This window comes from Gymnodraco acuticeps, unplaced genomic scaffold (genome assembly GCF_902827175.1).
Source record: "Gymnodraco acuticeps unplaced genomic scaffold, fGymAcu1.1, whole genome shotgun sequence".
NCBI lineage: Eukaryota > Metazoa > Chordata > Actinopteri > Perciformes > Bathydraconidae > Gymnodraco > Gymnodraco acuticeps.
The window spans coordinates 5,109,847-5,124,705 of NW_022990295.1; the positions used below are offsets into that span (position 1 = coordinate 5,109,847).

General features: G+C 43.4%; 1 protein-coding gene across 3 annotated transcripts in view; it reads left to right on the forward strand.

Annotated features, from left to right (window-relative positions):
* Nucleotides 1–234: 234 nt before the first annotated feature.
* LOC117549877 (regulator of G-protein signaling 6-like) overlaps nucleotides 235–14,859 on the forward strand; it is a 46,327-nt gene continuing 31,702 nt past the window's right edge. For 2 of the 3 annotated variants that reach the window (XM_034221980.1, XM_034221982.1), the window contains exons 1-2: nucleotides 235–618; nucleotides 3,406–3,501. In XM_034221980.1, the coding sequence (XP_034077871.1) occupies nucleotides 3,418–3,501 (84 nt within the window). In that variant the 5' untranslated portion in view covers nucleotides 235–618; nucleotides 3,406–3,417. The other variant, XM_034221981.1, reaches the window with a different exon arrangement.

Here is a 14,859-nt window from a genome sequence, read left to right on the forward strand (position 1 = left end):
CACACACACATACACACACATACACACACACACACACACACACACACACACACACACACACACACACACACACACACACACACACACACACACACACACACACACACACACACACACACACACATCCTCGCTCTGTCTGCCTTTCTCCTCCCTCTATTTTCCTCTTTATATTCTCTCTAATTCCTTCATCCCTCCCCCTTTTCCAACTTGATCTGCCTCCCTATTGCACAGCATCTCCCTCCCTCTCTCCCTTTCTATCTCTCTCTTTCCCTCTCACACACACTCACTCTCTCGCTCTGACTCGAGCACATGCAGACAGAGGGAGAGGGGGGATGAACGAGGTGCACACATGTGAGGATCTCCTGAACTGCCGGGGCCAGGCAGGACTGGTGAAGAGAGAAGAGGAAGAAGAAGAGGAGGAGGAATAGAGGAATACTGCAGTGATCGGCCAGCTTCTCTCTCTCACTCTCTCTCGCTGCTTCACTGCTTTCATCACCCTGTCTTCTTCATCCCCTTTTCTCCCCTCTGCCAATTATACCATGAACCTGCCTGCTGCTTGTTGCTAAGGGGGAGCCAGCCGGGGGAGCAGAGTGGACCAGGCATTATTTTGTATCTAAGGTAATGAATGCTTCAAGGTGTCACAGATGTTGCATTGCACTTGGCTCGCACTAGGAGATTGCACATGGTTTTGGGACTATCACAACATGGTTCTTCTGGGTGTGTGAACTCTTTGGCAGTTTGTTTAAGCCTCTATTTGCTTGTTTATTTGAGCTGTTGCTGGATGTTCTGTCCTGTGAATACGTGTGTGTGCAGTGTTCTTTTGTGTTTGTCTCCTCGTAAATTGGTGTTTGCTTGGATTTGAGGTTGTGCATGTGCACACACACACACACACACACACACACACACACACACACACACACACACACACACACACACACACACACACACACACACACACACACACACACACACCTGTACTGCACTCTCTGGTTGTCCATCCATTCCACTTTGACACAAGCTTTCAATGAGCATCTCGGACAGGCCTCTCTGTGGAGTTTCCTATGCATGCTTGTGCAGCTCATTAGGGAGGAAGTTGTTCTCTAGAATTACAGCTTCCTATCCACAAGGGACCTATTGGCTCGCTATTGTTTTCTTTAAGCAAGTGCTATGCAATCTGTACCACCCGCCGTTCTCTGCAGCCCCTGAGACGGACAGAAAGATTAGCTGTCTAATGTGCTCAGACTCTAAAAAGAGCACAGACGTGTTAGCCAATGGGGAGTGCTGCCCTCCGCACTTCTGATGGCAATAACAAACAGTAAGGAGAGAGCCAATAATTACTCATTCACTCATGCGCATCACCATGCTCCGTGCTCTAATAGATTAAAGTGTTCAACTGTGGTGATAAAGCCACCTTACACGTCTGATGTCGTTCACGCTGGTAGTGCGCTGAATTTTAACACATTTTCATTTCCCCTCCTCAAACAGAGCCATTATCTGCGGTTGTTCAGACTTGTAACATTGTACGGCTGCAATTACATAATTCAACTACTCCAAATCCCTTGCTAGAAGCCAACCCTTGGCAAGATGCGGTGTTACTAATTCAGTTAATGTATGAAGGTTTCATTCTGTGCCCGCTCATGTGTGCCTGTCATAAATTGCTATCTGCTTCCTATGTGCTTTCTGGCGTTGCTCATCAAAGTTCATTCCCAAACACAAATAGCTGTGAAGAGTGAGGCCCAGTGAGTCGTGTGATTATTTCTTTCTTGGCAGCATTATCTACTCACACTTTATGTTTTATAAGTAGAGAAAATTATCAATGTGTCGAACTGTGTAATCCACCCCCTCAACCATCTTTCCTCGGCACGATTTAAGAACTCATAAATGGTTTAACCCATTTATTCTTCGGTTCCAAAGGGTAGCTGGGGCTAAAGCGTCTGAAGCCCAGTCGTCAGCGTCGGTTATGGAAATCCTTAGTTAAGCAGAATTAAATCTCCTGAGAGATTGAGAGAGGGAGGGAGGGAGAGGGGAGACGGGAGAGGGAAAGTGATGGGGACTGTAGGGGTTGTAAATAAATCCCTTAACAGCAGCTTTCAGAGCAGGAAGCCTGGGGTGGGGTTAATGTTGGGAGTTCAGGCAGATCAGAGGTTACCATCATATGATTGCAGCTAATGGAGTAAACACTTACTAATGCTTAGTTTAAAAAGAACACAGTGGCTCGCATTGACCACAGTTAAACTATTTAGGGGGTTGGGGTTCATTCATGTTAACATCAGTTTTTTTTGTTGGTAAATAGGGATGACTCATCTCCTCACAGCCACATGGACTCTGTGTTGTCAGCACACATCTGTGCTGTATACATAATTACTGCCATCCAGACTCCCCTGGGCCGATACAGTCATGTTCTGCAGTGTTTCACAACCTGTGCTCATTTGAGTTCATTTTAAATAGGGTGTTATGACACTGATTACATAAGTAAGTCAGTGTCATAACAGTTGATAATTACCTATATACCGTTGGTTTGTTAGTGAAGAAAAAACAACTTGCCTTATTCTCATGAAACTTGGTGGAAGGGTGTAGCAACAAATAGCCTATTATGTATTGGAGTTGATCTGTACTGTTGTGTGTTAAGCCTTGTAAAATTGAATCAATTGAGGGATTTCTTTTTGTAGATCTCGCTCAAGGTCCACTTTCAGTTGTTGTGGTTTTCATTTTTTACTTCGCTTTTATAATTGTTTTCTTAAATTAAATCCTATTTTTTTTTCAAACAGTCAAGGTTAATCGCTGATGCATTAATAAACTGTCAATCTGGACAAGTTTGCATTTGGACTATTACTTTTTATCCACCTGTCTCAATTAATAATTTGTACTACATGGATTACTTTTTGCTAAAGTTATCTATTCTAACCGTTTAGTTATATAGCTTTGTATTTAGCCATACTTTAAGCCATATTTCAACTGTTCTATTACTCTTTAGAGTTATCTTCCAATGCAAGCACATTTAAACTGAGTGTTCAGGTTTTACAGCTATCTTAAAAATGTGATATGTTTTAGCTATATATTTTAGAGTTCAAGCTACTCAACAATATGTCATGGTTACTGCTCCTCACAAGTATTCCTGGTTGGGCATCACTGCTGTATTGTGTGTTCAAGATTTGACTTTGCAGCTTAGTTAATATTCAGCCTCCACCGACCTGCCTTAGCTCTCTTATCGGTCCCGACTGTGACAGGCGTCTCCTTCCCGAGACAGAAGCACACATTCTGGCAGATGAATGTCATGATGATAAAAGCTGAATTTTGGTTGCCGGGATAAATAGAAATGCTGACTGATGTTTATCGAACCGTCATTCTGTGTTCATCCGTCCAATGGATGCTGTTTTCATGCTGCTCCATCTATTTCTTCTACAGGACTGAGTGAAAATGGCGGAGGGTTCCAAAGACCAGGGAGGTGTGGGCACCAACGATCCAGAGGAGGACTCTCCCAATATGATCGTCTACAGAAAGGTAAGGCTGCTCTGTGCGTTTGTGATACAGTATTTGGCTCAATGAATGGAGAAACATTGGCTGCGCGCAATGACCCGTAGACAGGCTCCTGGCAGCTCACTGGTCCGCATCAATGTGTATCTACCTCAGGTGTCAGGAAGCCTCTCTTTCAACCGGATTTAAACAAGCTTCCTCTCTCTCAGTCCTTCAGGACATATTCCAACCACTGTGCTGTACCATCACTAGTCTTGAAAACTCCAGCCAATGACTGTTTTAATAAGCTCTCCCCCTCAGTAAGGGGTTTGGGCAATGAGAGGTCCTTTCAGTGTCGAGGGTAATTACCTCATCCCATGGCGCTCACTTCCAATAGGTGCTGTTTAATTGGCGAGAGGGAGCCGTATTGGTGGCTAATTACGTGGATGTTCAGTTAGGAGGAAGTGGTTGGTTCTCAAGGGTCGGGATTGATAATGGCCAATGAGGGGGCGGTTATTCCTCCTCAACTTACGAATAGCTCGTTATTTCTCTTCCAGTATACCCTGACAGCTCAGTTTTAAAACGAAACTTCTTTTGATTAGAATGAATCCACCAGATCCACTGCGATCCCCAAGCATGGTTTAAAAATATTCTATAAGCAGGCTGCTGTTGACAGATCCCAATTGTGTTGGTTCATCCTGCTTCTCATCATTGTCCGTTTATATAGCAAGGTAAACGGATTAGTGAAGGGATGGGCAAAACAAGATGTGAAATAATTGTTGACAGCAAAATGTCTCTTTCAGGCATGTCGTTAACTCCGTGTCACCGTGGAGTATAGCTTGTTGACAACCTTTAAACCTTCATCTTTCTAATAAACACCTCCAGTCTGCAGCTCACCCAGAAGAACTGTCGGGACCATCTTTGTACTCAGGAAATTGACAAGTCTCTCCACCTACTCCTGAAGTGAGTGTCACACGTCAGCAGTTGGCAGCATGAAATGTAGTGGAAGTGCATTGCCAGTAGCAATTCACTTGCCTACTGTAAATACTCAAGTTGTTAGGTAGCAGTGGGAATTTTCAGGCTCTTAAAGTCTCTGCCAGGAAAAATAATCAATAAGCAAATATGAAGTATGTCCGTCATGAGACAAATGGCTTTTCTCCCTGAAGCCCTGATTTCATGACAGGCGTCACATTGCTGTCAAAGTCATTTTTGTTCTTCTTGTGGGTCTGTTTTTTGTGCCTGTTCTACATTCATTCATTGTTTATTCAGTTTTGTCATTATCCTCCATGTAGGCTATTGTAAGAAGCTGTCAGGCTGCAGAGAGAACACACAGCATGTAAAACTGGGTATATTCATAGGTTTCACGGCAGAGCTTCATTATGTAACGCTACACATGCCTGGAGGCAATGCGTTTAAGAGGCTAGTTTCTGCTTGTCAGGATGTTGCCTGAGGAAATATTCATCATTTCATGATTTAGTCATACTCAGTGACAACAGACAGATGATTCTCAGAGTGACAGCAGTTCCCTGACCCTTTGTGCTTTGCAAAAGCTTTTGAGGGAGAGAGCTGAGTAGGCTGTGTAGCTTGTTAAGCAAAAGTTTTTTTCATCTTCGAAGAAATCATTATTTGACACCAACTATTTGCCTTAATATACAGCAGGGGTCTTAAACTCAATTTCATGGCGGGCAACATCAGCATTATGGTTGCACTCAAAGGGCTGGTTGTAACTTTAAGACTATGTAAATATATAATAAATATAAAATAATGTATTATATTACATTATTGGCTCTGCATTGGATTGTTATCAGTTCTGGTAATAACTCCATAAATAACTACGTCTGAAAGCAGAAGTCTAGGGCACATAATTGAAAGCAAATATTCAACAATTACGCCAATTGTAGTGTATATTATATTCTTTGCAAGCTCTTGAGGGCCTTGAGTTTGACACCCCTGCTATACAGCCTTGGTGTAGTTTCTCATATTTAACCTCAGTGCTGCCCACTAGCATAAGATGTAAAAGAGGCCAAACGTTGAAGAGGTGATGGGTCTTTGCGGGTAGAGCGCCCCTCGCCTCTGGACTCTGTGGGTGGTCAGGCTGGCGCAGTGTGAAGGCGCTGCATGCAGAGAGGCAGATGGCCACCAATATGCTCAGCCGCCTGGGAAAACACTGGCAGCTTCATCCCAAGGGCCTGAGCCGCTGTCAGCTGGAAGACATCAGCAGCGCACTGCAAGGAACACAAAGGCAAGTGTAGTCAAGGTATTACAATGTTCAATGTGATGGCAGCACCTTTTATTAAACGTATAGAGTAAAGGTTTAAAATACCTTTACTGTTATTGCCATATCTGTTGCAGAAGTTAACTGTGTGGGCAGTTAGATGAATGTGAATGTGATGCCATTAGAGAGGCTGAGAGCCGGGGAGAAGGGGGGGGGGGGCAGTACTATCTTGCTTTGTCTCTCTACTCCCACTAAAAGAGGAAGTGAAGCAAAACAATCCAATACCTGCAGGACGTCTTTTTGCCTCAAGAACTTTTGGTCGGCAGAGGTAGGATGCACACAGAATGTAAATGCACACACACACACACACACACACACACACACACACACACACACACACACACACACACACACACACACACACACACACACATACACACACACACACACACACACACACACACACACACACACACACACACACACACACACACACACACACACACACACACACACACACACACACACACACACACACTCTCACACTCACACTCACACTCACACTCACACTCACACTCACACTCACAGACACACACACACACAGGAACTCATACACAAGCCTAAAGCTGCTTTAATGCTGTTCCAGTTGTTTTTCTTCGTTATGGTTGGCATGCTTGGCAGACAAAACATGGCCTTGTAGATGAAATGGATTGGCACGAAGGGACACATACAAAATATGCTCAAACCATAATGAGTAGCACTGCTTTAATGGGAAATGCAATTACGCTGGGAAGAGAGTCACTGCTGTTATGGGCTAAAGCTTACCAACTATTAATAGATAACAACTAGCATTCCTCAGTGTGTGTGTCTCTTCCCCTTCTTCCCCTCTATGACTTGGGGGCCAAGACTTGTGGTTGTTCCGTGCAGCGATGGTTGCCTGGTTTTTGACACACGCAGGTAATTGTTGCAGAAGGACCAAAGCACTCCCCGTCATACCCACAGAGAGATAAGAATTTGTGTTGAACACCCTCTTCCTTTTATTCAGGTCATTAAATGTTTGACTGGATAATTCTACCTGAAGGCTGGTATTATAGCCATAATACAGTATGAGCTTTACAGTCAGACAAACCTTCATTGAGATAAGTCTTAGCAGATATCAGTGGGTGAATATTAGTCATAAGCCCTTCAAAGAGGTTCAAAGGCTTTTTTGGTGCCATTGGCCAATTTGGGTGTTTGTAAGCTTCAGCACTCTATTAGCAGAGAGTACAGATTGGTTTACAATTTCAATTGTGTTAAGTTCCGGCACAACACACTCGATTTTCTCTGTGGTGATTATTTTTGCAAAATCTGTAAGATATATCACATTTTAGCCATGGTCAAGGATTTTGAGATTGCAGCGTCTGTTGTTTTGATATTCTGAAGGTGGCTGGCATTTTCTTACTTCATACGTTCAAGGTGTTATGTCCTGCTTAGGTTGCTGTACGGGAGGATTTGTTTGCGACTGTGAACATGTTTTCTTATCTTTTCTTATGTTTTTACACAGCAATTGTTTTAAGCAATCTGGGTTTCAGTGAATTGCCCAAGGACACTTCAACATGTGTGCAGGACATTGAACCCACAGCCCTCTGATCAGTGGCCAATCTCCTGAGCTTTCTATGTAAAGGGAATTAGCAAATGCTAGCATGCCAACATGCTAAACTATGGGAAAATACGATCCAACATTGGTATGTTGTTATTATTAGCATGTTGGCATGCTGATAAAAGTAGAGATGCTAGTCTTATTAGTAATATCTCTTATTACTTTGTCTTTTTCACTCTTACGTCTGCTTCTTCTCGATTAATAATTGAATCTAATTTCAAGCTTTCTATCTTTAGAAAAATATCTGGTCCACAGAGACATCATATTTCCCCCATTCATTTATTCATATCCAGCACATTTTTTATCATCACATGGTATTTTTAGCCCTATATCTGCTACCAAAGGTTAAAAGAGGAGGACTAAAGGTGGAAGATACAAGGGATATAGATTGCATGGCTTATAAGACCTTATTTAAATACAGCTTCTAAAGCAGTAGGACAGACCGTTGCATTTGCATTAACATTAAAGGGCTGTGATAGATGATAGTGATTTCTGGCAGAAGCTATGAGGAGACTGACACAACTTATCACACCTATGGTGTGACTAACTTCCCACATCGTCCGTTCGCCTGCCACAGCAGGGACTGACAGCTGGTCGGGTCTAAAGGGCCGAGAGGACTGAATCGCTCCAGTTCTGCAGGTCAAAAGGAAGTCTGCCTGCTGTTTTTCTGCTGACGCCCCAAGAGTCGCACTCTCCTATCGTTCTGAAGCACCCCTGGGGCCCATGGAGGGTCTATCTCTCCCCTTGTAAGACTCACCTCCCATCCGAGGTGTCTATGGGCCACCACTCGCCGTTCCCTGTGTGCACTTAAGATAGTGCAGTCCAGCCGAACACTCTGGATAAGCACTCCTGCAGCTGTAGGGGCCAGTTCTCCCAGTGCTTTATCATGTATGACCGTTTTAACACCGTCTCCACTTGCACCACCGCAGCCTTTATACAGTATGGGCTGAACTGTCAGGGTCACGCTGAAGCCTGTATGCTAAGTGCCAGTGTGGGTTGCTTTTCCTCGTTGGGTCAATAAGATAAAAACAACAGTACCAGTGTAGCGCTCTATCGCTTATATAACCAACTCCTGTGTGTTTTAATGTGTTGGCCTGTCTCTTCTTTCCAGTTGAACACAAGGACCAACACATGAAAACCCTGGAAGTGCAAGGAAATACAAATCATAATTGGAAAATAATTCACAGTGTTTTTGGCAGCCTGCGCACTGTGTTGACAGGATTATTCACCTTATCCATGGAGAATTGCTGTGTCTGAAATAAAAGGCTTTTCTCCAGTGAGGAGAGTCCTCCTTGTGCCAGTGCCTCTCCTGGTCTGCCTCCCTGTTTAGGCATTGCTGACAGTGTGCTCTTAAAGGAGCACTGTTAATAATGCAGCCAGTGTTTCATGCTGTTCATATTGAGACTGACGGGGCATATGCATGCATTGGGTGATGTTAATGGGTGGCTTTGTCCCTCCACTGTGTGTCCAGTTTCTAAATGCCCTCCAAACTCTTCTGAGCCTGCCACTTATCGCATGCTGAAAAGGATTGCTTTAAATCTCACCATGGATGGAGTCCGCCTTAAATGCCTCCCACTGTACTCTGAATAACCTCACCATCACTTCACTCCTACCGAGCAGATTATATGAAAATACTATAAACACGGATATAATTACTAAGAGGATTTCCACATCCGATAAAGTTTCCATTAGCTATCTTCGGGATGATGTCTGATATCATCCAGGAAAGTGGTGCCAAGTTTGTTGATGATGCTAATCAAGAATAAACTTGTGTCATCATGCGCAGTAAATACTCATTTACTGGGTTATCGGAAGCAGCTTTGACATTAGTTTGTTAAAAGCCGCTTGTCCCCGGTGCCTTGCGGGGACACGCTGAGAATTTGACAGCAGTGACTTTCTGATCAAACTGTAGCCCTTCGGTACTGCTGACACACACAATAAGTAATTGGATCTAATTGGAGAACAAGCTTTTACTGCCCCACTTGGTTGTTACACTTCTTAAATTCATTCATTAACTGTAACAACATTTATATAGCTAGACAGCACCTTTCTGAACGGGAATCAATACAAGAAGAGAAAAAAGGGATTGAAGCAAATATAATGATGATATTAAAGATTAAACAAAGTTGAAAGTAGTCGAAAGGCATAGCGGTGTATAACGTTGTGAATTGAAAGAAAACAACTTGGTTAGGTTCAGGAAAAGATCATGGTTAATGAAGTTATGTAACGTACGTTCGTTAGTTAAAATAAGTCAGCGTGTTGACATTTGGGTTTCGAAAGGGACACAAAGGGCAGTCCTACAATGTATGGACTTTGCTCACACTGAGCCACAATTGGACTGGATTGATTTTGCCAACAGAGAAAAGAGAACCACTGAATATGACCCCGACATCAGAGGTGACGTCTGCTTAGTAGATACTTAGAAGATCCAAGGCTGATGAGGAAAGGTCACTAAAAAGATTAACTAAATCATTTGTGGGTGCAGCGTATGCTCAGAATGAGTCATAAGGCTGATAACATCATAATAGTTGATTGACATTAAAGGCGGGGCAGGTAAGTTTGAGAAACCGGCTCGAGATACACTTTTTGTTATATTCCATGGAATGCTCTTCACATCCCGATAGCAATGAATATCTGAGGTGCTTTGACAAAAAATCCATAAAAAATTGTCATCTGTGGAAGCCGTACTGTAAAAAGTATGACCAATCATTTTAGCTGGCCCGGCTAAAATAACTGGATGGCCTACCTGCCTGTCAGCCTTCCATCTGTGCACAAATTTATCTCGTGCCCTCATTGGTCATGTGCGCGTTCGTGTGTGTTGGAGGAGGGGCTCTGTAAGGAAGTGGCAGATTTTTTCAGGTTGCGTATTTTCAAATTCTAGCGCACTCGAGCTGGTTTCTCCAAAATGACCTACCCCACCTTTAAGGATGCAGGGACAAATGGTTCATTTGTCTCGCATCAACTTAAAAGGAACATTTAAAAGAAATACAATTATGATCAGAGATAAATATCCCCATTGCAGATTTTCCACCTTTAGGGAAGTGACACTTTTCAGATACATGCCTACATCTTACAACAGAGCCATATCTGTTCAAATGTCCCTCTGTTGCAACTCTATTTTCATCATGCTTCAATTTCTGTTGCACCTCCGACGTATTCAAACCTCAGGGGATCTTGTCTAGAAATGTTCCTCCCCTTGTCCCATTTTCCCTCTGACTACACTGCTAATCAAAGAAAAAGGAGTATTGTGTCATTGCTGACAGTTTCTTTTTCTTGGGGGTACAGTTTATCATAGTCTTGGTGGGCAGCCGGTGAAGAAAATGTCCTCAATATGCGGAATACAGATGAGGAAGTATGGTTCTCTGAAGAACAAAAGCTGTGTGCCACTTACCCGATTACAAGATATTTCACTTTGTAATCTTTGAATGCCTCATTAGGCCGCTCTCTCTATCTACTCTAGAATATAAAGGGAAATTGAAAAACAAAAGACACATGAAATTCGAAAGTTTTTTAATTACCTCTGATAAAGACAAAGCAGTAGTACATATGGTCACACAATGAAGAATGTAAATAAAATACGCTGATGAACAAATGTACGGTAATCGTGGCCCCATCTGCCAATCGCCCCGTTTGTTCTGTTTACAGACACGTCTGATAGGTTGATAGGAATAGAAGGTCTGACTCAGATGAGCGGTAGACAGATAGAGAGTGTCAGCTGTGCACTGTTGAACTACAGGTAATGATGGAGTGTGTGTGTGGAGTGGGGCTGTAATTGTCTCTGGGCTGAGGCTGAGGCAGGGATGAGTCACCAAGGCCTCCAATGGTAATCACTACGGTCAGCTAGTCCAACTGAACAGCCCTCAGAGAGAGAGATCAGACCACTCCATAGCATGGACCTGCACCCCCGAACCACTTATTTTACATCAGAGCCCCCCCTGACTCTTAGGAGACCATCGTTGAGTTTTACTCTGTCACTACGACTCCCCAACCTTTAGAAATGAATTGTACAAATGACTACAATGCCCATGTGTGTTTGTCTGCTTTAGTCACCACCGCTGCTGTCGTGAATGTTCTAAGCAGGCCATTTGTCTAAAGTGACAGTGTTATCCTCCGGTGCGCCAGGAGATTTCATACTGAATTTGTGACGTTATGGAGGCCGGACTGTTTGACACTACGTGAGTGAGTTGGATAATCAAGTGGCACATTTTCCTCTTTCTTCTACCTCGCCTTGGAAATAATAGAAACGTCCTTGCGGGAGTCCTTGCTGTGTGCCGACATTTCCACTCCAATTGCTCTGTCAACAATTCATACGGCAGAGAAGACAAATCCATAACAAAGCTGTGATTACTTTCATCAGAGTGAGAGGGAAACCTCAGAAATTGGACTTTTGTCTTTTCTTAGCTCAGCTTATTGAAGATTGAACCTGCATTTACATTTCAGTCTGGCGGTGAGTTCTATCAGCAGTTTACTTGTGGTTTGTGTTGCAGTATGTTCAGATTTCACTCTAAATTACGTATCCTCTATCCCCCACCAGAGCGTGAAACCTTTATTAATCTCACCTCCCTTCTCAACCACTTACACGTGTCAGGTTACTTGAGACTAATTAATTAAGACAATCCGATACACCCGGCTTTGAATTTCACACCGCTACATTTGCATTAGTTGGAAGTTGGTCTTCGTTAACGGAAATGACAGTAGGAAGAGAGTGGTGAAGCTTTTTAAGTTTGTAATAATCATCGGCCACAGACAGAGAGGTGGTGTGGGGTGGTAACACGAGAAGGGGATAACATGGTTATTCCCACGCTCAAGAGGCTCAGCTGGCAGCAAGGAAGGACCACATACACATTCATATATGTGTGATCTGTTTCCAGTTAGGAGCGCGGGCTTGAATATAGCCTGGATTTTTAGAGCCAGAACTTCAAACAAATGCATCGACCTGGAAACGCTATATTTATTTGTCCTGTGCTTGGGGATCATCGGTTCATGCTTCTTTGTAAATGCTGAACATTGCATATATTACTGATGTCTTTTCTTCAGTACACCTATGAGAAAAATAGTATTCTCTCAGTGCACCTGCAGAGCTTCAGCCCCCGCACCAAACAGCTTACACCAGTCTGCTGTTAACCTGTGAGAGCCTTACTTTAATGCCTGTGTTCATCATCAGTGAAGTGCCAACATCAGATGTTCAGTGTCAGAGAAAGCAATCCATCTCATAAAATGTCACATAAGATAGCAGATGTGGCATCATTTATAATTTTAAGATATTTATTCATGAATTATATGCAGTTTAATACTTCTTATTGATTACATTTTGGGGGGAAATATCTTACTTTTCACTCCACTGCATTTATATGGTAACTTATGATAGATTTAGACTATTAATACAGCCTTGCTCAAGGGCACCATGGCAGGGCAGGAGGTGAACTGGGACCTCTCCAAGTACCAGTACACACTTCATATTTAGGTCTGGTCGGGGGCTTGAACCAGCGACCCTCAGCTCACAGTCCAGGCCCCTACTGACTGAGCCACTGCCAGACTACTATAGGGTAAGCTACCCAGCAATAACGTAATAAAATGAAACCAGAATCAGCAGTTGCCAAATGTTTGTATAAACCAGGTCATGGCCTTTTTTGCAATCAATGCTAAAGCTTTCTAGAGCTTTATCGCAATCATGCAAGATCATCAGGGTCCTGCCTTTCAAAAACAATCCTCATTTTCTCGGTTTTACAACGGCAAACTTCCGTGTGATGGTGAGACAGTAAATGCAAGATGTTCCCTTCTTTTTTTAATGATTATTCTTTTAGTTACACTTCTGTATGATATTTTATTCATAGATTACGATTGGAATATCCTAAGCCCTGGTCCGAGAAGTGCTTTCACCATAGGAAATAACTAGACAATAGTGATATAAGTCCCAAAGCAGGTGTGGCTGAGCCCATTGCCTTCAAAACCCCTTGCTAAATGACATCCAGCTGTCACACACAGATAGCATTCAGCCGGAAATGAAAACAGAAAAGGACACCACTTCGCTTTGAAATATGTTGAGCGGATATTAGATCAAAAAGCATGGCCAGTCCCTTTCTAGGAAGCTTATTCAATAATTCAAGTAGGGTGTGATGGTTTCAGTTGCAAATTCTAGCCTTTGCAGACATAATAGATGGTTAATTTTTGACTCCCCTGAGGTGCAAGTATACAAGATTTATGAGCAAATTTGGTCGCTGCCTGGCAATACATTAGCTGGTACTGATGGTGGTCTGTTGACATGGATAATCAATCAGCAGTGGCTAAGCATTTGATGCCGTAAAACACAGACGGCAGCGCTCAGCTTTACTATCTATCGATTCTATCATTAACTCAATCAATCATGCTTCAAGGTAATGCAGCTCTGAAACATTTCCTGTTATGAAACACATTTCATCTGCCTTTAATGCGATTCAAGGAGCACCTCAGGCCTCAATTGGTTTTATTAAAAGGTGATTAGAGGATGTTAATTGGATGACAATGAGTCAAAGCCCAGCACAGGTTCCTCTCAGGAAGAGGCGTCACCCCCCCGCAGACTGAGGGCAGCAGAGCACATTGCAGGTGTTTGGCGCTGCCTGCTGCCCCGTGGCATTGCAAGATGAGATTTTCCGTCCACATGTCAGCCCAGCCGCCTGAATTTCATTACCTGTACCTGCGAGTTGGAAGTAACAAGGCTTTATTGCCAGCATTGGAAATCTGTCACCCAGCAAGAACACAGTTGCTTTTATAGCACATCGCCAGACTTTGAAATGACGCTCAGAGAATAAAATATCCTGCTTGTGCTCTGTATTACGCACATAGACTCTCGGCTTCCCAAAGATCTGCCAGGGTCCAGAGGCAGATTCCCCCCCGACCCCCTCCTTTCCTCCACCACGCCTCCTCTCTCCTTCATAACAACCCTTTTCACTTAGACCCTCTGTTGTCCCAGTAACACTCCTTGCCCCTAGCTGTCAGCATTCCCATACTCGCGGGGGAGAACCAACACAGGTAATAAGGACGTCAGGTCTGGAGTTACAGCAGTGGCTGAGTGACAGTCGTTCCTCGTTGGATAACAGGGTGGAGAGGATGGAGCTTAATGATACACAGCAGAGCTATAAAAAACTCTCTTATACCGGGAGCCATGACAGGAAATCCATGCATCTTGAAAGGTCAAGGGCCTCTCTTACTCACCGACTGCATGTGAGCACATGAAGTACAGAGCTGGGAAAGAAAACGGTATAATTTTGAGCTGACGGATTAAACGTGCAGAGGATTGAAACATACTGTCTCCTGAGGGAGAAAGCGAGAGATCACCAGAGAGAGAGAGAGAAGGAATTAGGAGCAGATGGCATGTAGAGAGTGATGACATGGAAAAAGGAAAACAGTCCTTTTAAATCAAAACTCGGCTAAGCTGATTAAGAAGTGATGCATAATTTGGCTGTAAAGGGCCTTTACATGCTACACACACGTGCACACATTACCCATTCAAAAAATCACTAATGACAGGCCAAATAACCGTCTGCCTTTGTAAAGGATGGAGCTGAGTGCAGAT